This window comes from Mauremys mutica, chromosome 1 (assembly GCF_020497125.1).
Source record: "Mauremys mutica isolate MM-2020 ecotype Southern chromosome 1, ASM2049712v1, whole genome shotgun sequence".
In the NCBI taxonomy this organism is placed as follows: domain Eukaryota; kingdom Metazoa; phylum Chordata; order Testudines; family Geoemydidae; genus Mauremys; species Mauremys mutica.
The window spans coordinates 301,587,193-301,609,163 of NC_059072.1; the positions used below are offsets into that span (position 1 = coordinate 301,587,193).

The 21,971-nt window shown below is 37.5% G+C and overlaps 1 protein-coding gene across 1 annotated transcript in view; it reads right to left on the bottom strand.

Annotated features, from left to right (window-relative positions):
- Positions 1 to 21,971, bottom strand: part of VWA8 (von Willebrand factor A domain containing 8) — a 282,235-nt gene that overhangs the window by 178,177 nt on the left and 82,087 nt on the right. The window contains exons 11-14 of the mRNA XM_045012690.1: positions 20,931 to 21,065; positions 20,753 to 20,830; positions 7,308 to 7,468; positions 3,609 to 3,722 (exon numbers count right to left, since the gene is read on the bottom strand). Coding sequence (XP_044868625.1) covers positions 3,609 to 3,722; positions 7,308 to 7,468; positions 20,753 to 20,830; positions 20,931 to 21,065 — 488 coding nt within the window. The remainder of the gene's footprint in view (positions 1 to 3,608; positions 3,723 to 7,307; positions 7,469 to 20,752; positions 20,831 to 20,930; positions 21,066 to 21,971) is intronic.

Sequence of the window (21,971 nt, forward strand, 5' to 3'; positions counted from 1 at the left end):
TTTCATTTATTTGTCTTTTCTTCTTCTACAGTTTCACAAACCATCTTTTAATACTGCAAACAAAATGAGAACGAATGTATGAGTGGTGATCATTTACAAAAGAGTATCGCCACATGAGAATATAATTGTGTGTCAGAAGGTTAGGTGTTTGCTTATGAAATAATTCTGTAGTTCATGTATTCACAACACAAATTTAACTATACAACTATACTTTAAAGGAGCTTAAAATAGAGGACATATATTTAAATTAAAGGGAAAAACTATGTTGCATCTTTTCAAATATTCCATCACTTATCCCTGCCAGAATAAAAAGTTATCAAGCATCTGTTTCCTTTTTACTTTTCTGCAATGTATAACACACTGGCTTGGATTACTGGTTTTTTTTTTTTATTAACTGACTGCTTTAGTATATGTTCAAATACTCTAAAACTGAATGAACAAACAAAAATAAGTGAAAATAAACAACTCAGAACTAAAGGGTGGTGAATATACTCAGTTAAAATTTAACAATATTGGAGCTTCTATTGTCTACAAAATTCACCTTCTGCCACATTGCTTATATTTGTCTCATATGCTGTATGTGCTCTCTTTTAGCCTAGTCACATGGACACTAATTCACTGCCTTTAGGGTGTTAAGAATACCCACCCATGCATTATAATCGGCTCCTTTCAGCTTCTGAAGCAAATCTGATTATATAAACATTTCTATACTTTTCTCTAATAGCTGCCTTTCTGTTTACTATACCAAATGTTTAATATGTGGAAAAGTCTAAAAACAAAACAAAAAACCCCATCCAAACAGGTTAAAATACTATTTCATAGAGAAACTAGTGCTTTGCCCTATGTCTTCCAACTGTATTTATAGTTATGGAATGCCACCTTCACAATACCTGCCTCAGCAAATGATTATGTAGGAAAATTCTACACAGAAAGCCTGCATCTACATTCTGAATCAATTTTAAGTGATTGCATTTCTTCACTCAGAACTAGTTCAACATAGTGAATCATACAATTCTATTAATAGCTAAAACTGTGCAGCAACAATTTCTCTATAGGTAGAGAGTTTTTTTAAGTCCCTTCCTCATCACCAGCATAGATTTCTTCCCCCATTATCCATAATCTACAAAATAAAATTTCCCCATGTGACTGGATGCCATTGTACCTGGACTGTTTAGTAATAACACCGCACAACTGGCCAAAGAGAAGGCCAGTGGAAACAATTTTCAATGCAGGAGGCTAGCTAGCTCATACATAAAAGGCCTTCAACTGGCCAATGAGTATCCTCCATCCCCATAACCGCAAATCAGCTTCTTGAGCTCTTGTCATGTCTGACAGAGTCATCCCACCCACCCACACGGCACCTAACCCTTGTTTAAAAAAATTAGTGCAGACTATGGAAGTAGTAACGTGGTGGAACATCAAGCAAAAATGTAACTGACGGCATGTGTAAGATCTTCTGAGTCAGAAATAAATTTTATTAGCGCTTAGAGAAGTTAACTGCTTTAACATACATCCTCCAAAAATTTTAATTCAAGAATAAAACTATGATTTTTAGCCTGCAAAACCACTGTAATATTATCTCATTTGATTTTTGTAACCTAAGCAAATAACATGCCACCACTCCACTCAATCCCTCAAATTCTACCCCGCTTCTTAATTTAAAATGTTTGACTCTCAGTAACACATGTAATTTCTCTGGGTCATAACACAGCCTGTGTAATCTCCCCTCCAAAAATAAATAAAATAAAGTAATGTTAAAATAAAGCAGTTGTTATTCTGTCAGAAGAATCATCTTATCATCTTTGGAAATTTTTATTAAGTGTTGGGTTATACAGTATCTAAAATACTACAGATTTACTCTGGGTGGGCATCTGTGTTCTTATTATTGAATACGTGCTCAGATTTCAAAAATATGTTAATGGTTAATTAAAGTAACTAAAAGAAAGCAGGTATAACTTTTCCCATCATGTTTACTTTACTATTAATCCTTTTACAGATGAAAAGATCACTTGAAAGATTTGTTCAAATGTTTCTTGCTTCTTTCGAAGAGGATACCTTCTACAATTCCACTAAAAATGCCTTTTCTTTTCATTCTTAAAAAGGAAAAACCCTAAGGAATTTGCCTCATATCATTCAACCTCCCCAATTAATTTGGATTTGAGAATTTTTGCAGAAGTTTTGTATCGCTGGTTGGAGTCTGTTCTCCCATGTCTTATATCAACTGATCAAACAGGTTTTATTAAAAATAGGAATTCAGTGTTAACATTCATATAGTACAGGGTCTAATTGGACAACCAAGAAAAGTAGTATCTACTTGCTTTTCCCGGTGCAGAAGAGGTGTTTTATTTCACCTAATTTACTACCAAGAGTCACCTTATTATTGAGGTAAGTTATAAGGAAATATAGAGAAGAACAGAAGATTTTTTGTATTTTACTTCAGATCCAAATATATATTATACAAAAGACCCATGCAATTATACCCATCAGATAGTTAACATACAATTCCTAATGTGTATTTTCCTGCTACACACAAGACTCTGTTCTAATTACAGGCAAGCCATAATGCCTTGTATACTGTAAAAATCAGCTATTGCTCTCGGTCGCTGTAAAACAATATATTGTTATTTATCACAATATAATAAGTATAAAACCCACATTATTTAAACTGTAGTGTCATCTAAGAATAACAGTTTAATCTCTTCAGAATTTATGAAAGATAGTATTACATATTAGATAATATTTGTTTTGAATAACATAAAATAGAATCCTGGCCATTAACTGAAATCAGTCAGCCATCAAAGGACTTGAAATATTTCAACAGAGAGAATATTTCTAGCAGACAACTGGCAGTGAAAAAGCAAGAAGAATAAGCATGACAGGCCCCAACCCATCCTTAGTATTTCCAGCCTCATGTTAATTCTAAATTACATACCAGCTTTCTAGCTAATCTACTGAAAGAAATAATTATATTACACTTTTTTTTGGTTTAACTCTCAATGTCTCTTAATAAAATGCTTCAAAACAATGCAGTGCATCTGTGGGTATGACTACACAGCAAAGAATAACGTGCACCTGGCCCATGCGAGCCAACTTGGGCTCACAGTGTTCAGACAGCGGGGGTGTTTCACTGCTATGTAGACTTTTGGGCTTGGGCTGGACCCAAACTCTGGGACCTTCCTACCCCACATGGTCCTAGACTCTAGGGCTCCAACCTCAGCCTGGAAGTCTACACAGCAATAATACAGCTCTGCAGCCTGAGCTCCGTGAACCAGAGTTGGCTGGCATGGGCCAGCTGCAGATTTTTCTTTGCTGTGTAGACATACCCTATGTGTCTAAACTTTTATGTATTTATATTGTTTCTTTAATCTCTCTCAGCTAGGATATTTTAATGTTTCTGCTCTAAGATTCTCTTTCAAGATTTTTCTTCTCATGCTAACACAAAAAGTACTGAGGATAACAATATTAAAAACAGATTCTATTACTGATTTAAAAAGGAAGCATCTTTCAAGAAAAACTTTAGTAACATCAAGCAATAAAATAGAAGACTCTTTACAACCTGAATCACATACAAACTACTTTGCATACCATGTTCGTGTCTAACAAATTACCTCTGCTGTAGTTCCTTATCGGAGAGCTGCAGTTCATCTTTTAAACTTTGATACCTATCTTCTCTTAGTAATCTGGTGCCATCATAAAGAGTCAGTTCTCTGTCATGGATTAGCCTATTCAGGAATTCAAAAGAGAACAAAAATCTAGTATTTAATTGGCTTAGTTTTTACAGTTATCTCAACCAATTTTACTTTAATGAGGAATTCATCCAAGAAGCCTTAATTTCAATGCCTGAGTTATTAACAAAAGTTGAGACCTATAAGCTTTCAGTGAAGGACCTTGTGATGAGAAAAATGCCAGTTAAATCGTAAGCTCAAGAAAGAACGTAACATATTTTCTGTAAGTACAGTGCATAACACCATTTATGACAGATTTTTTTTCAGAAATAAACAAACCACTGCAGACCATACATGAAGACTTTCTATTATACTCTCACTGTGTATGGCATGAAATTCAGAATATTTTTGTCCGACTGGTACACAGTGCTGTACTCCTATTTTGCTCCTAGAAGCAATACATTTTAGGAGTCATCTTAACTGATATATATTCTGTTAGTGAAAATGAGAAGAATCAGAGGTGAACAAAATGCACAAGAGAAAAAATGGACTTATGCCTGGCCCTGCACTACCTTGTCCTGCTTTTTTTTGGTAATGTGTGAAGGCGGCATGAAAGGTCTTTGCAAGTCTGTTTATTCTTATAGATGGAGTTCTGCTTACGTTTTTATATCAGAACTTCAGGTCTTGTCTACTTTGAATACTTTTGGGATGAATGGAGAACTAACAGGGAGTATGACAGCACAGGTACCAGGGAAGTGAAACCTAGTTGAAAGAGAGGAAATTATTTTTATTTAGACTGTTGGTTTTGCTAACAGCTGCGTAACTACAAAACTTGGGTGAAAAGCTCTTTTTGTTAAGGATTCAACACCACTTCCCCGTTAGCAATGTGCTGACAAATCTCCCTATTTGCAGTCAAGTATCAGAGGGGTAGCCGTGTTAGTCTGGATCTGTAAAAGCAGCAAAGAGTCCTGTGGCACCTTATAGACTAACAGACGTATTGGAGCACGAGCTTTCGTGGGTGAATACAGGACTCTTTGCTCCTATTTGCAGTATAGTTGTAGCCATGTCAGCCTCAGGATATTAGAGAGACAGGGTGGGTGCGGTAATATCTTTTATTGGACCAACTTCTGTTGATGAGAGAGCCACGCTTTTGAGCCACAAAGACCCAAAGAAGAGCTCTGTGTGACTCAAAAGCTTGTCTCTCTCACTAACAGAATTCTGTTCAATAAAAGATACTACCGCACCCACCTTGTCTCTCTAATATCCTGGATGCCAGTTATTGTATCTAATAACTCCCTATACACATTTCTGAGTCATCCAAGAAGTGCATCAACAAAAAAAAAAGGGAAGACAAGACTTGGCATTCCTGTTATTTCTACAAAAAACCAAAACAAGCAGAATATTTTTGGAGGTGTGAAAAGAGAGAGAAAAACTATTCAGGTCTTTGTACAACAAATCATAAAGAAGCAAAAAAAAGAGCACAAACCTACGTTTTTTCTTTTTCAGATCACTTCAGTCAAAGAAAAAATTAAGAAAAACAGAAAGCAAAGAAAAACTTTTCATATTTATCAAATTATAGTGAAACTAACAGGGTTTGATCAATAGCAATTTGGAACTGCCATCTTCCTAATTACATATTAGAGTACAAATACAGTTTGAAAATAAAATGGGCTAGCTATGTTTAATGCAAGGATCACCTTGGTATCTAATAAAAAACTGAAGATCAGAAGAGATTATTAGGTTTTCAGAAAGTTCAGATGTTAACTGAATTTTCTAGTTTATGCACTACAAATGCTGTCATATGTTTTTATCAAATATGTAAGCACAATGATGAAAGTCTCATTTGGAATAAAACTTAAAACATGATAAGATTTTATGAGGTGCAAACCAAAATGAATTGAAGATATGTATATTCAAAAGTGATATTTTTACTTGTTTCAAGTAAAAAGAAAATTTTCATTCCTACAGGCAGTTTTGGGCTCCTTATTATGGTGCAGATTCTGATTCCTCCTTACTCCTGATTATCACTTTCCTTCACAAGTGGTCCCATTAACATGATCACTCATGGAGAAGGGTATTACTATTCAACATGAACACAAGTGTCAAAATCTGGCCTTATATGAGTAGTAATTATTAACTAATAGTACAGTTTACATTATTACGTGTAACTTTTAGGATTTTTGTTTTTAATTCATAAGAACATAAGAATGGCCATACTGGGTCAGACTAATGATCTATATAGCCCAGTATCTTGTCTCTGACAGTGGCTAGTGTCAGATGCTTCTGGCACAGGTTTAGGGAAACCCAGAGCATGGAGTTGTATCCCTGACTATCTTGGCTAATAGCTATTGATGGACCTATCCTCCATTAATTTATCCAATTCTTTTTTTAACTGAGTTATACTTTTGGTCTTCACAACATCCCTTGGCAGTGAGTTCCATAGGTTGACTGTGTGTTGGATGAAGAAATACTTCCTTTTGGTTTGTTTTAAACTTGTTGCCCATTAATTTCCATTGGGTGACCCCTAGTCCGTGTATTATGCGAAGGAGAAAACACTTCCCTATTCACTTTCTCCATACCATTCATGATTTTATAGACCTCTATCATATGCTCCTCCAGTCATCTCTTTTCTAAGCTGAATAGTCCCAGCCTTTTTAATATGTCCTAGTATGGAAGCTGTTCTATTCCCCTAAACATTTTCGTTGCCCTTCTCTGCACCTTTTCCAATTCTAATATATCTTTTTTGAGATGCGGTGACCAGAACTGTACACTGTATTCAAGGTGTGGGTGTACGATGGAGATATATAGTGGCATTATAATATGTTCTAACATATCTATTCCTTTCCTAATGGTTCCTAACATTCTGTTTGCTTTTTTGATTGCCAGTGCACATTGAGCAGATGTTTTCAGAGAATTCTCCACGATGACTCCAATATCTCTTACCTGAGTGGCAACAGCCAAGTTATGCAAACAAAATGATGGAGTCTAACTGGGATTATATTTTCCAATGTGTATTACTTTGCATTTAGTGACACTGAATTTCATCTGTCATTTCGTCATCCAGTTTAGTGAGATCCCTTTTTAACTCTATCACTCAGATTTGGATTTAACTGCCTTGAGTAATTTTGTATCATTGCAAATTTTGCCACCTCACTGTTCACTCCCTTTTTCAGATCTCTTTAATCAATTTACTAAATAATTCCAAGAAAGCATTTTTCAGAGTGAGTATAATTAATCAGTCATTTAGAAGCAGAATGCATTTTCAAATACTATTTATAATGTCTTTACTACTTAATAAATGTTAACTTATTAATGTTTAGGCCTCATAGTTTTGACTAGGATAGAAACAAATACATTTTCTAATTTAGTTAGAAGTACAGCATGAACAAACAGCTGCAATTTCCAATATTAATAAAAGTTTACATAACACACTCAGGGCTTGCTTCTGCTCTCAATAGCTATATCCCTGTATCATTATCCCAACATAATGTATTCTATAAAAATCCAACACCTTGATTGCAATTTTACAATATACCTGGAGTTGCACAGCTGTGTATTTGCAAACAGGACACAGTTTCTGAGCATGAATGTCCTGAATAAACAAGTCTCAAGCACTGTGCTTAACAGGGCTCCCATACCAACCTTTGTAGTACAGCTAGGGTGCCAGAGTTGACGCGATGAATACCATCAAGAATAACAAGCTTCCCATCCAAGGCAGCAGTAACAAGTGGAGATGGTCTCCAAGCAGTGTCTCCATTTGGAAGAGTATACCTTTGCTGCACCAAATCTCGAGCTGTCATATCCTGTGAGTAATAATCATCAAAAGAGTGCATTTAAAATAGGTTTATCAAATGATTAAAAAAATTAATCACAATTAATCGCTCTGTTAAATAATAATAGAATACTATTTATGTAAAGAGTTTTGGATATTTTCTACATTTTCAAATATATTGACTTCAATTACAACACAGAATATAAAGTGTACAGTGCTCACTTTATATTTATTTTTATTATAAATATTTGACTTTAAAGAACAAAAATAACAGTAGTTAGTAATAGTTCACCTAACACAAGTACTGTAGAGCAATCTCTTTATAATGAAAGTTGAACTTACAAATGTAGAATGATGGCCAAAATATAACTGCATTCAAAAACAAAACAATGTAAAACTTTAGAGCCTACAAGTCCACTCAGTCCTGCTTCTCGTTCAGCCAATCACTCAGACAAACAAGTTTGGTTACATTTGCAGGAGATAATGCTGCCTGCTTCTTGTTTACAATGTCACCTGAAAGTGAGAACAGGCGTTCACATGGCATTGTTGTAACTGGCATCGCAGGATATTTATGTGTCAGATGCACTAAAGATTCATATGTCCCTTCATGCTTCAACCACCATTCCAGAGGACATGCGTCCATGCTGATAATGGGTTCTGCTTGATAATCGTCCAAAGCAGTGTGGACCGACGCATGTTCATTTTCATCATCTGAGTCAGATGCCATCAGCAGAAGGTAGCTTTTCTTTTTTGGTGGTTCGGGTTCTGTAGTTTCCGCATTGGAGTGTTGCTCTTTTAAAACTTCTGAAAACATGCTCTACACCTCGTCCTACTCAGATTTTGGAAGGCACTTCAGATTCTTAAACCTTGGGTTGTGTGTTGTAGCTATCTTTAGAAATCTCACATTGGTACCTTCTTTGCATTTTGTCAAATCTGCACTGAAAGTGTTGTTAAAAGAAACAACGTGTGCTGCATCATCATCCGAGACTGCAATAATATGAAATATATGGCAGAATGTGGGTAAAACACAGTAGGAGACATACAATTCTCCCCCAAGGAGTTCAGCCACAAATTTAATTAATACATTATTTAGTTATCAAGCGTCATCAGTACGGAAGCATGTCCTCTGGAATGTCGGCCGAAGCATGAAGGGGCATACGAATGTTTAGCATATCTGGCATGGAAATACCTTGCAATGGTGGACTTGTAGGCTCTTAAGTTTTGCATTATTTTATTTTTGAGTGCAGTTATGTAACAAAAAAAAATCTACATTTGTAAGTTGCACTTTCACCATAAAGAGTTTGCACTACAGTACTTGTATTAGGTGAATTGAAAAATACTATTTCTTTTGTTTGCCATTTTTACAGTGCAAATATATATATATATATATATATATAAAAACACAATATAAAGTGAGTGCTGTCTACTTTGTATACTGTGTAGTAATAGAAATCAATATATTTGAAAATGTAGAAAAACATCCAAAAATATTTAATATATTTAAATTGATATTCTATTGTTTAACAGTGCGATTAAAACTGCAATCAATCACAATTACCGGTAATTGTTTTGAGTTAATCACATGAGTTAACTGTGATTAATTTGCTGCCCTAATTTAAACTATATTATACTGTTCTATCAGAGCTTGATTTCATTGGCAAGTACTGTATTTTGTTTTTTTAAGGGGCAAATACCCAAATGGATTTAGGCAAGAAATCTTTGACCACTTTCCCACAGAACTCTAGATGTATACATACAGTGTTTTAAATAAAATTTTAGTTTCTACACACATTAACAATGCCTTTTCAATACTCCAACAAAAGGGAAACTTTTAAAAGCATTTTAAATGGAATTTTTGTTGTATGCAATACGTGTATTTGAGAACTACAAGGCTTTGAGTATAGAAGGGAACAGCAATTGTCATCTGGCATCAACTGAAGTCACTCAGCTGTAAGACCCTGCAGAAATTATAATTAAATCAGATACTGATTTCACTGATGTGAAACACAGGTAAAAAATTCTGTTAATTTCTAAGATCCAGCAAAATAAAATACAACTGATATATTTAAGAGGGGGAAGAGAGGGTAAAACAATAGAGGGACCAGGAGCCCTCACACAAAATGGAGTAGAGTTCCATACGGACTCTCTGCACCTCAGCATAGAAGGTACTTTTGTAGACAAAGCAACAGCAAACCAGAGGATGGGGCCAGCATATCAGCCAGCACATATATTTATTCTTTGGGTTCCCTCATAGGAGATGCTCCACATTGCTATGGAGGAAATTGCAGTGGTCACCATGTGGCCTGGATATGAATTCCTTCCTCCTGCACTTTCAGTGCAGATGATCTAACCAGGGCATAGCCCCATAACTTTGTTTGCAGAGTGGATAAAAATCAATGATTTTTTTAAATTTAAATTGAATGTTTTTGACAAAATGCTGTTTGAGAAAAAACCTATCTAAAGATAGTTTTAATTAAGATACATTATAGTTCAAATATATCTCATCATGGAATAGGGGTTATAAATTCTAATTCTGTAGTATGAGACAATATATTCATGTAATGTTTAAGAAAAGTTTTGTAAATGAGTTCCAACAGTTCATGGATTAGGGACCCAATCTTATGTGGCTTCTGTACTGATTATTTAGGTTAATCTTACTATCTACCCAATGGGACTCAGTGTTCAGTCTAGAAGATACCATCAGAGATGCTTAGTTTTGTAGTTCTCAAACTGTGGATTTGTGTCTCCAGTGATAACATGCTTGTTAACAGCAAAAATGTTTAAAATAAATACATACATAATATAGAGAGGTGAGAAATAACAGACCTCTACCGTATTGTCCTTCTGAAAATTTGTGTACACAGAGTCAAAAGTGCAAAGTTTCAAAGAGTTGAATTAATAGAAGATTGTTGGGGGCGAAATAGATCTGGACAAGGAGAAGTCTGGAGATAAATGTGAGAAGGGAGAGACAGGTAGTAGAAACAAAAGTGAAACTATTTGAGCAGCATATTCCAGAAGTCTTGAGGTCTGTCTGAGTGTAGCCTTCATTTATTTGAGATCTACTATACCATTCTCTCACTAGAAGGGAAAACCTATAATGGCAGCAGGCTTTAAAAGAGACCCAGTTTGGGAATATTTTAATGAAGTTCCTCTACCTGTATATAAGACAGGCATGCGTGCAAAATGCAAACAGTGCTACAAAGAAATGCAAGGCCTTGTTGCCCAAATGAAACAACATCATGAGAAGTGTTCCTTCTCAGAAAGAAGCTGTGTTGAAGATGATAAAAGGAACATGTCTGAATATGCAGGATCTTCAGGTTGGTAACAACCAACAAGAATGCACTTTTATGTAGAAATCCATGATTAAATCAAGTCTTCTTGACTAGTGATTTAAATAATTATTTAAATCAAATCCACCCTATTTGGTTGTTTGCAGTGAACAGCATTTGGCCTAAAAATCAGAGGTGGGAAAAATATTTGTTGCTGCAGTTGCAGCTTTTGCAGTCTTCTTACAACAGTAAATCCTTTGAACTTTAAACAATGAAAATAGAATAAATTACATCATATAGCCTGGATCATTTCCTCTTTCTACATTTCCTTAACAGTCTTAAAATAACAGGACAAAGTCTTGTTCCTTTGATGCTTCCATTGATATGTAATTTAAGGTTTCACCGTCAGTACCATAAAATCAACACATCTTTTTACTGTTGTACTTATTCACCATTTTGCTTCACTACCAAAATACTCAGTCTACACATAGAATGAGAAACATATCTTTATCAAAACAAAGGAAAATATACCAAAAATATTTCTGTGCTCTTGAACTGCCACTTATTTCAGAAATTCTCTATACATTCTGTAGTTAATAAATGCTGCACAGGAGAATGTACTATAATTCAAAATTAGATTAAATTTCACTTTATACCTGACTCCTCTTTGGGAATTAAATTAACTGTGCGTAGTATGAATTCATTAAGCTAAGACTAACATTGAAAGCAAACGAAGACAGATACCAATAGCCCAAATGGAAAACCTAAATTTGCTGAAGATAGAAAATCAGAAGAGCAGAATGCAATAAAGTATAATTCAGAAATAAAATCAAACTTCACATCATATTCTAAATGACTTGAATTGGATTTGATCTGGTTATGTAGAGATGAAAAACTATCTTGTTACCAATTCTCTCAATTATTCAATTTCTGTGCTGTGGTTAAAGTTATTGGTTTTTTGTCCAAAGATTTTTTATTCATATTTATTTAACCTTGTTTACTTATTTAAATATTATACTAGTTATATATTTCATATTGTTATACTCTGAAGTTGAAAAACAGCTGTATTTTTAATTTTTTTTCTGTTGTGAGCCAAGTCCTTGTAAAGCCTGATTTGGTTATAAGACAGAAAGTTTATTCCTTTTCTCTTTGGACTCATGTCCCTTTGGACTCAAGCTTTCATTGTGTTTTAAGGAGGTTAATTCTTTGATTTCTTTGGTTTTATTTTACACCAAATATTTCAATTTATTCTTCATTGTTGCTTCATTACTCTTTCTCTGTCTACAAGTGATTTGACAACTACTCTTATAGTGTGAATGTCAAAAAGAAACAATTTTCATTAAGGATTCTGAAAACCTTTTATATCAAAAGAAGAGGATCCAAATAATCTAAAGCAGTGATTCCCAAAAGTTTACATAAATTGTCTTTTAATGCAGAGATTGTTTCATGGAGGCCTTCCTCTCCCTTTTTGTTCTCATGTATCACCTTTTCTCCCATTTCTGATTGCATAAAATCCCTGTAGCAACTACAGCAATTGCTTACATGGGAAAGTAATTTTAGGAAAGTATTTAATTTATTTTAGTTCTCTTTGAATCCACTTAAGCAACTGGAAATGAGGAGAAGCAGAAGCCTAAGTACCATATGACCAGCCAGCTCTTTCCTGTGGACAACAGCTTGGGAAACGCTAGTCTAAATTACTTTAAAACATTCCTCTCCTGCAGATGTTCCAGAAAAATCTAATATTCAAATAGTAGTAGCTTTAACACAATTCTCACTTTGATTTTTTTTCCAGAAAATAATTATCCTATATAAGCATATTAATACTTTTTTTTTTTAACTGAGGTGTCTTTCACTAAACCAGCCATTTGTTGTTATGTGATCTCAAAATTTTCTCTATTACTTCATTCCTATTTTCTGTTTGAGAAATCTTAGCAGAATGTGAGTCCAACTGGGCATCAAAAGTAAGAAACCTAGAGTCTTTAGCCTCTGAATTGTGAAGAAAATGATCACTGTTGGCGAAGCAATGGGAACTGGCTAAGCGGGATGGCTTCTATTTCCATACACCTCTACCCCGATATAACGTTGTCCTCGGGAGCCAAAAACTCTTACCGTGTTCTAGGTGAAACCGCGTTATATTGAACTTGCTTTGATTCGCCACAGAGTGCAGCCCCAGCCCCCTGGAGACCTGCTTTACCGAGTTATATCTGAATTCGTGTTATATCGGGGTAGAGGTGTAGTTGCGAAAGGGGAGTGAGATGTAAGGGACATAATACTTGTCATTTTCATTAGATCCTTGGGAGCCATGCAAAAGTCACTAAGTAAAAACATGCTCCCCCCCTCATGTGTGTGTGTGTGTGTGTGTGTGTGTGTGTGTGTGTGTGTGTGTGTGTGCGTGCGTGTGCGCGCTTTCTGGAGATATTTTAGGAAATAAAATATGGGCAATTTCATTTCTTCCCAGAACTTGTTCCTGAAGGCTACTGAGTTAAGCCTGAAGTGGGGAAAATATGTTATTTCTTCAGCTGAATTTTACTTCATTGAATATTTCTGTGCCTATATTATTACTTGCTAAATTATAATTGACGATGAAGACACAAAAATGTATTGAATTTTAGGATTAGGATTATCGTAAGAGATTTTGGCCTCTTAAAGAAGCCAAAAAGACTGTTTTTTCTGACCCAAAAAGGTGTAACTAGATCTGATAGTTATTAAACTCTATATTGCCTAGTTATTGAATGAATGCATGTAGTTAATATTTGTTCTAGTATCAGATTAAATTATTGCATATATTGATATGCAATGCTAATTACTTAATATCATAAGTTTAATTTTTTTTGTAGAAACCAGATATTTCCTACTTTTAGTTTTTAGTTTATAAATTCTTAGTAATTTCCAGCAAAAACTGGATACGTATTTTGGAAATGTACTTATAATTAGGCTTGGAAAGATTAGATACAATTTGTGTTTTAATGGTTCTGATCCTTTACATTAATTTTGTCTTGATTTTATGTTATTTCTATAATAAAATTGTTGATGTTATATAAAAACACTAGTATATATTTTAAAAATTATTTTATACAGAAAATAAATATATATGTATTCTGGCAGACCATATATATATATATATATATATATACTGAATAACAAATTTAAAAATTGTCATGTGTTTACCTTATTAATATCACTTAAATATAGTTTTATAATTCCAAAAAGTCAAAGAAATGTCTTTGCAAACTCTCTTTCCTTAGAATCTGATCTAACTCCCACCGAAATCAATAGAAAGACTCCCATTCACTTCAATGGGAGTTGGATCAGGCCCTTTTGCATAGGCATCACAGATACCCTTTTGAAAGTGAAAGTTTTAGCTATCTTATAAAGTGACTGAGTTCATTTTCAGCTTTATCTGTCATGGGCTCCCAAATGGGAAGTCCTTAGCTGCCTTTCTGCAGATCCATACAGGCTAGAGATGGGGGCTGGAAAAAACTTTGCCTGAATCACTGCTATTTGTAGCCACATTTCTAAGTTTCCAAGACCAACTGGCTTCCTATACTGGTGATGAGTAAATACCCTGACATTATGTACACAAATAATGACGATTTCCCTTAGTATAGGGGTAGGCAACCTATGGCACACTTGCCGAAGGTGGCACGCGAGCTAATTTTCAGTGGCACTCACACTGCCCAGGTCCTGGCCACGAGAGCTCTGCATTTTAATTTAATTTTAAATGAAGCTTCTTAAACATTTTAAAAACCTTATTTACTTTACATACAACAATAGTTTAGTTCTATATTGTAGACTTATATAAAGAGACCGTCTAAAAACATTGAAATGTATTATTGGCACACAAAACCTTAAATTAGAGTGAATAAATGAAGACCTGGCACACCACTTCTGAAAGGCTGCCGACCCCTGCCTTAGGCTACGGCTACATTAGCACTTCAAAGCGCTGCCGCGGCAGCGCTCCCACGGCAGCGCTTTGAAGCGCTAAGTGTAGTCAAAGCGCCAGCGCTGGGAGAGAGCTCTCCCAGCGCTGTCTGTACTCCACCTCCCTGTGGGGAATAATGTACAGTGCTGGGAGCCGCGCTCCCAGCGCTGGGGCTTTGACTACACTGGCGCTTTGTAGCGCCGCAATTTGCAGCGCTGGAGAGGGTGTTTTTTCACACCCTGCTGCAGCGCTGCAAATTTGCAAGTGTAGCCATACCCTCAGTATATAACAAGAGTCAGGGTTCATCTGTCATGAGTGGGTTCATTTGTCAAGCCCCAAAGAGCACATATTCCCTTGTTGCCCGTTAGCTGAAATTCTCAGCCTGTTCTCCTATCAAACTCTGAGCCATCCTGCAGTGAAAGAAGACCAATCCCTTGGGAAGTATATACTAGATAAGCCCATTGAAAGTGAAGAATTGTACAGGAAGGGGAAATAATGTGCACAATAACTATCTTCAGAGGAGTTTGAACCTCATCATCTAATCCTGAGGTAAATACTGGAAGAGATAAGTTGATCTATTTATCACTTAAACACTCACATATAAATGTGAATAGAACTAAACCAATAGTATTTTGTAGAAAAATATTTAATCAGGAAATGTTTTTCTATAGAGTTTAGTGTTTTTAGTTTTATTCAGATATTGGTCAGTGCTGGAAGTCTTCTCCCATCATATTTTTTTGACTGGCATGCCTGAATATATGGAATGCCCTGAAGATACGGAATGCCCTGAAGCAGGGCCGGCTCCAGACCCCAGCGCGCCAAGCAGGCACGTGGGGCGGCATTTTGCCGGCAGAGCGGCATTTGGCTCCGGTCGACCTGCCGCAGTCATGCCTGCGGGACGTCCACCGGAGCCCCGGGAGGAACGGACCTGCCGCAGGCATGACTGCGGAGGGTCCCCTCTTCCCGCGGCTCCACTTGAGCTCCCGCAGGCATGACTGCGGCGGGTGCGGTGGTCCCGCGGCTCGGACGGAGCTCCCGCAGGCATGACTGCGGATGCTCCACCGGAGCCGCGGGACCACGGGACCGTCCGCAGGCACTTCTGCCCCAGCCGCGGGACCGGGGAAGTGAGGCGCGAGCGGCGCAGCGCGCCGCCCTGCTTTGGGCAGCGGAATTTCTAGAGCCGCCCCTGCCCTGAAGATGTTGATGTGCCACAGGTTGATTTTGACTTATGTCTCATTGAAAGCAGAGCCCTTCAGATGATTCAGAATACCTTCCTTCTGAAGGAAGATATATTTTTCATATTCTTTTATTTAAGGCCTATTTTTATAGACAAGAAAAAAGACGGCGGGGGGGGAGGGGAATCAAACCTTAACAGTGAGACATACCCCACAGCAATTTTCTATCCTGCAGAATTATGTGACAGAAAATGACAAAAGATGGTGACCAGGGAATAACTTGTCAGACTCAGAACAGACATCAGCTGTGGATTTGCAATTCTTCCAAATATGTTCCTGTCAACCTTTCTGTGTTAAAGATCTAAAATTTAAGTATGGTCCGTAGGCAGAGATATGCCAGATTTCAGTTTCAGACAGGGTTTGCGTGAGCTGCTTTTTCTTTTTTATAATAATATTTACTTGTCTAATGATTCTTAACTTTACCAAATGTGCTCAACTAGTGAGCTATTTGAGAACACAGTCATATTTCAGGATGTAAAAACACATATATCCATTCTAACAGGAGTAAATATTCTTTTTTAAATTACTATTTGTAATTTGAGATTTGCTGGCTATAATTTAGCAATTTAAAGAGAGATTTATTATTTCTGGAATAAGATAAAAAAGCTCTTTCTTTTTATTTCACTGTCATTTGAAAAGAGAATTTAAGTTAGACACTACTGAGACCTTTTCTCCCACCTCCTCCCCTCCATTCCCACGGTGGACATTTGGCAGGTCATTGGTTCTCCTCTTCACCAAGCTCAAGCAGGGCCACGATGGGATCGGAGGCCTGTGAGCAAAAAACACACTTGGGTCCATCCACTGAGAGAGGGAAAAAAACCTGCCCCATGCCTGTTACACTGGCAGGAGTCTGTTACAACCTACCATCTGGAATCCAGCTGCAGCAACTCCCTAGCCAGAGACTCGGGCACTCTGTACTGAAGGGAAAAAGAGAGAGAGAGATGCAGGGATATTGAATGAAGATAAAGAGAATGAGAGAAGAAAAGGAAAAGGTACTGCTGGGATCCCCAGCAAGAAGAAGCAGTGGTAGATAAAAAGTAGGACCTCAGAAGCTGCCACACATGGCTACTGCAGAGGCAGAACACTTCTGGGAAGGAATATTGTGGGTGGGCCCTCCTATACTGGCCAACTTTGACAGCCCTATGTAAGCTCGAAAGTTCCTCCTCACCGGCACTCCCTTCACCTCCATACAAGCTGCCACTACTGCTATCATCTGGAGGCTCCAGCCTGGTCAGGCATCAGCAGGGGAAGCATGGAGAAGGAAGGTAGAGAGGTCACTAAGTTGCCTGAAACCAGGTTTGACAGCCAACTACCACTATGTTATGAAGAGTCTTGTCATATTTGACATTCTTCTTAAAGCCCCAACTCTTATAGCCACATGATTATGAGAATCTAAGCTTCCTTAAAAAAAATCTCTAGCCCTCATGGCTGCAGAAAGAAACTTGAAAACATGAACTTTAAATGCTCAAAAACCAGAAGACAAATAAAAACTCCATCTTTTCTGTTAACATATCATGATTTTTAAGCCAATCTCATGGTTTTGGTGGCCTGATTCATGGTTTTTGACTACTTGATGTTGGCAATACTGTCCCTGTGACGAAGAAGAGTGACTGTTGCTGGCTGCCCAGCACTCTGTTGAATGTTGGGGATGAAGATAAAGGGGATACATACAAAATGAGAAATGACTGTTTAGGAAGCAGTACTACAGAAAGACATCTGGGGTTATAGTAGATCACAAGCTAAATATGAGTCAACAGTGTAACACTGCTGCCAAAAAAAAAAAAAAAAAGCTAACATAATTCAAGGATGTATCAGCAGGAGTGTTGTAAGCAAGACACAAGTAGTAATTCTTCCACTCTACTCCACGCTGATAAGGCCTCAACTGGAGTATTGTGTCCAGTTTTGGGAACCGCATTTCAGGAAAGATGTGGGCAAATTGGAGACAGTCCAAGCAAGAGCAATAAAAATGATTAAAGGTGTAAAAAACATGATTGATAAGGGAAGATTGAAAAACTTGGGTTTGTTTAGTCTGGAGACAAGAAGGCTGTGGGGACATGATAATTTTCTAGTACATAAAAGGTTGTTACAAGGAGGAGGTTTGAAAAAAATTGTTCTTTTAATCTCTGAGGATAGGACAAGAAGCAATGGGCTTAAATTGTAGCAAGTACTTGCACTAAATCCACCTTGCACTGACATAATGAGTTGCAACGTCATAGTTCCAACCCCCGTTTCACGTTTGCCCTAACTAAGTCCCCAACCTGCTATAGGGAAGGCAAAACCCGCCCCATACCTTGTCTTGGCCAATCTGATGGTGAGAGAAAAAGCCTTTCTCAGCCCCCCAAGAAAAGAACAACTAACATAATGCCCGCAGCAAATCATGACAAAACCTGATATTTAACTACATCCACAGGAGGGACAGTGGGTACTGCTTTGCATGGTCCAGGTAAAGGTGTGCTTTTCCTGCACCAGTATGGTACTGCATAGTTACCTCCTCTCTTCTGGCCACCTGGGAGGGGGAATGAGTCAGTGTTCCCATGATGACCCGATCTAACGCTATCACAGCTAGTCAGTCTGGCTCTCTACCCCTTAAATTGACCAAACACCTTTTTCTGCAAGCCAGACACTGCTTAACGTGTAGTGAGATCATTGTCCCATGCCTCCCACAGTCAACCAACAAAGCCATCCATTTGTCAGCTTCTTGCAAAAATGCCTCTGTACCTTTTTCCATCCCTTCCCTGAACTGCTCTGTAAATCGTCAACCTTGTTCTCCAAATCTTTCCCCAAGACCCACCTCTGACGCAACACATAGGTAATCGGTCAATTAATGATGACTAGGCTGATGGACTGAAAGAGAGAGTGGCAATTACATTATCTATTTACAATGAAAACATGTAAATTTCTATAAAAATTGTATATACTTGATTAATCTTTCTCTACTCCCTTCCCCCTACACTTCATAAGTCACTTCTCATCTTAGATTCTAAGCTCTGAGAGTGAGGTACCATATCCTTGAATGTGTTTTTTTAGAACCCACCACAACACAGCCCCAATCCCGACTGGGATCTGTGTTATATTTAATATAAACATTAAACAATAAGAATCATGACAAAAATCAAATAGTGGTGGTTTAAAGTAAATATATAAAACAATATGAGAAGATTATGGAATCTGAACAAAGAAAGAAAGATTAAAGCTATTCATACTCCAGGGGGAACTATGCGCCAAAAAGTCTAAAATTCTGTGCACAGTATTTTAAAATTCTCCAAAATTCTGCATATTTTATTTGTCAAAATAATATAATATAGTCATGCCGGTTTCAATTATTTTGGTAATTTATTTCAAAACACGTTCAGCAAGTATGTCTGTAACTATACAGGCAACAAAAAAGATTCAGAACATGTTTTTTGACAAATAGATTCCTTACTAGGCCTATTAATACAGAACTCTGAGTAATAATTCATTTAAACTACAATACAGAAACGCATTTCCTACACCCTTCAGAGGCAGTGCTAAGGCTTGGGAAAGTCAAGGAGGAGCTTAGGGAGAGGGAAGTAATTGTTGGGAAGGAGCCGGGGTGTGAACTTGGAGGGTTGTTGGGTATGAATGGGAAAAGTATGGAAGTTTTGGAGGGTTTAGGCGGGAGGGTTGTTAGGGAGCCTCCCCCATGCAGACCCTGACTGATCCCTAGCCTCTGTCATTGTCAGGCACATCTGCCCCTGTTCCCGTATGTCCCTGTGCCCCTCCCCAATCCCCATATGTCCTTGAATCCCCACTCAGCTACCCCCTCCCCCATGTCCCCACAATCCCACTCTCAGTCTGTCCCCTTCCCATTAGCTCTTGTGAACCCAGCTTGTGACCCCCCAGCAGCCCCATGAACCCCATGCTGTCCATCCCCCCACCATATACCATGCCTCCTGACCTGGCCCTACAAGCAGGGTGCTGTGAAGAACCCAGCTGCTTCTCTTCCCTATCTGCCACTGGGGCTGCTCCCACCCGGGAGCAGCTATTCTCTATTCGGGCAACACAGCAGCCCTGGTTGGCAAATGGCATAATTGCAGCACCTCTCAAGCAGAATGTATTTTCTGCAGAGAAAAAAAAATTCTACCTGGGACTTGAATTCTGCACATGTATAGTATCGCAGAATTCCCCCCGGAGTATATAGAACATAAAAAGTAACACAAAAGAGAAGCTCCTCCAAACAAAAAAGTAATTATGCATTTTCAGCACAATAAAGAAACTGCCTTCCAGAATACAAAAAATGTAGATGGTGGAGAATTCCATTTCACAATTTTATAGCATATGGACAATCAGAAAAAGGAAGGGGAAAGGGTCTTCCAGGGCCTATAAATATGCCAAAACAACTGGCCACCATTCACCAAAGGCAGGAAACGCACTTAAGAGAACAACATCCAGAGACTATAAAGAAATATGCTAATTCACAGCACCAGCTGTCAGCTCTTTGCAACAAAGAAATATAATAATTTACTTCACTGAACAAATCTCCTTACGCTCCACTCACTGAAGTTCTCTCTTCTTTCTACTAAGATCGTGAAGTCAATGAGAGCTGTGCTACTGATTTCATGGGAATTATCATCCGGCCCTATACACATAGTAACCTATCTTAGATTTTCATTTACACTATATATAATAATCTCTCTACGAAGTCTTGCAAATTGGAAGAGACTCTCCAGCTCAGTATTCTGACATCAAGTGAGCAAAGTATCTCAAGAACTACTTTCCTTTCATTCTTATATGACTTTTGCTTCTTGCCTTAGATGAATGATTTTTCAAAGGCTGTAGGTCTTACACAGAGATTCCATCTAGAACCTATGTATGTCACGTTTCAGACCATTTGTAAGGCATACGCACCACTGTATAATTTACTTTACCTGATACAGCATGACAGGCTCTATGTTGTATCCTAACATATTGGCAAACTCCTTAGCAATAACTGTTTTGCCACAGCCCTATAAAGTAAAAAATAAAATGAAATAAAAATTTAGGAATTAGATCAAAAATATCTTGCAAGCAGGAAAAAAAAAAGGCAAAGAAATTTACAGTTCTTACTTTTCCGCCTATCAAACACATATCCTTAACCATATGTGACTGCATCATTTCTGCCAACAGCTGCTTATGGCTGGAAGTCTTTATGAAAGTGTCTGATCCAGAACACAGTTTTAATGATCTAGTCCCAGCTGGGACCTACAAGGAGACAAAAGATAAACAAGTTATATGAAAGTGGTTTAGGCTCGGGGCAGATTCGTTTACTGGGTCAGTAACCCTGTAACTTTTCACTGGTGACTGCACTCTTGTGCTCCAGAATCTAAATCTTTAAATAATAAATAATAATAATAATAATAATCATAGTAAAAAAAAGTCGCCTTTATGGCTTGGGGTTACCAAAAAAAAAAAAAATCTGCCATGAAATAGGAATCAAATGTAAATCAATGCAATGGTATTGGATTCGGTTTGCAGGCAACATGAATCAACAGTCCTGAGAGGACTCCGACTCACCTCAATAGGGTATTAACGCTGAAACCCAATTACGAAGTGAAAACTGTCATCATTTATTGCAGATCAGGGCGTAAGAAAGAGGAGAAATGATCTACGGTGAAGATATGAACAATCCACTTGGAGGGAAATCTCACTCTGGTGTTATAATTAGGCAGAGCTTTGCAGAATAGAAACACTTGTTTTTCCAACAGTTTAACCTCTACTTAAGCTACTAAATTCTGTTGCTCTTTCCCCACTCACACTGGTCACTGCTTCCCTTCAAATTTCTCCTCTACCCTTGTTCCAAAAGAGGCCGTTCATCCTCAGAGAAATTCCTCAATCAACTCTCAGATCACCAGTGCCTAATGAAGCTATTTCCTTCAGAGCAGCTCTCCAATCAGCTTCTCATCGATTCTACCCAATTTGCTCCTGCTCTCCAACCTCCTTCTTCACCTCCACTGTACAAACTCTCTGAGGTCAACCCTCCCCAGTGTTACTCAGATCTCTCTCTGCCTCCTACTAACTCTCCTCTATTACATAGATACTTCAGTCTCACTGAATTCAACCCCTACATAAAAAATGCCTTATTTCTCCACCCAACAGACCATAAGCTTC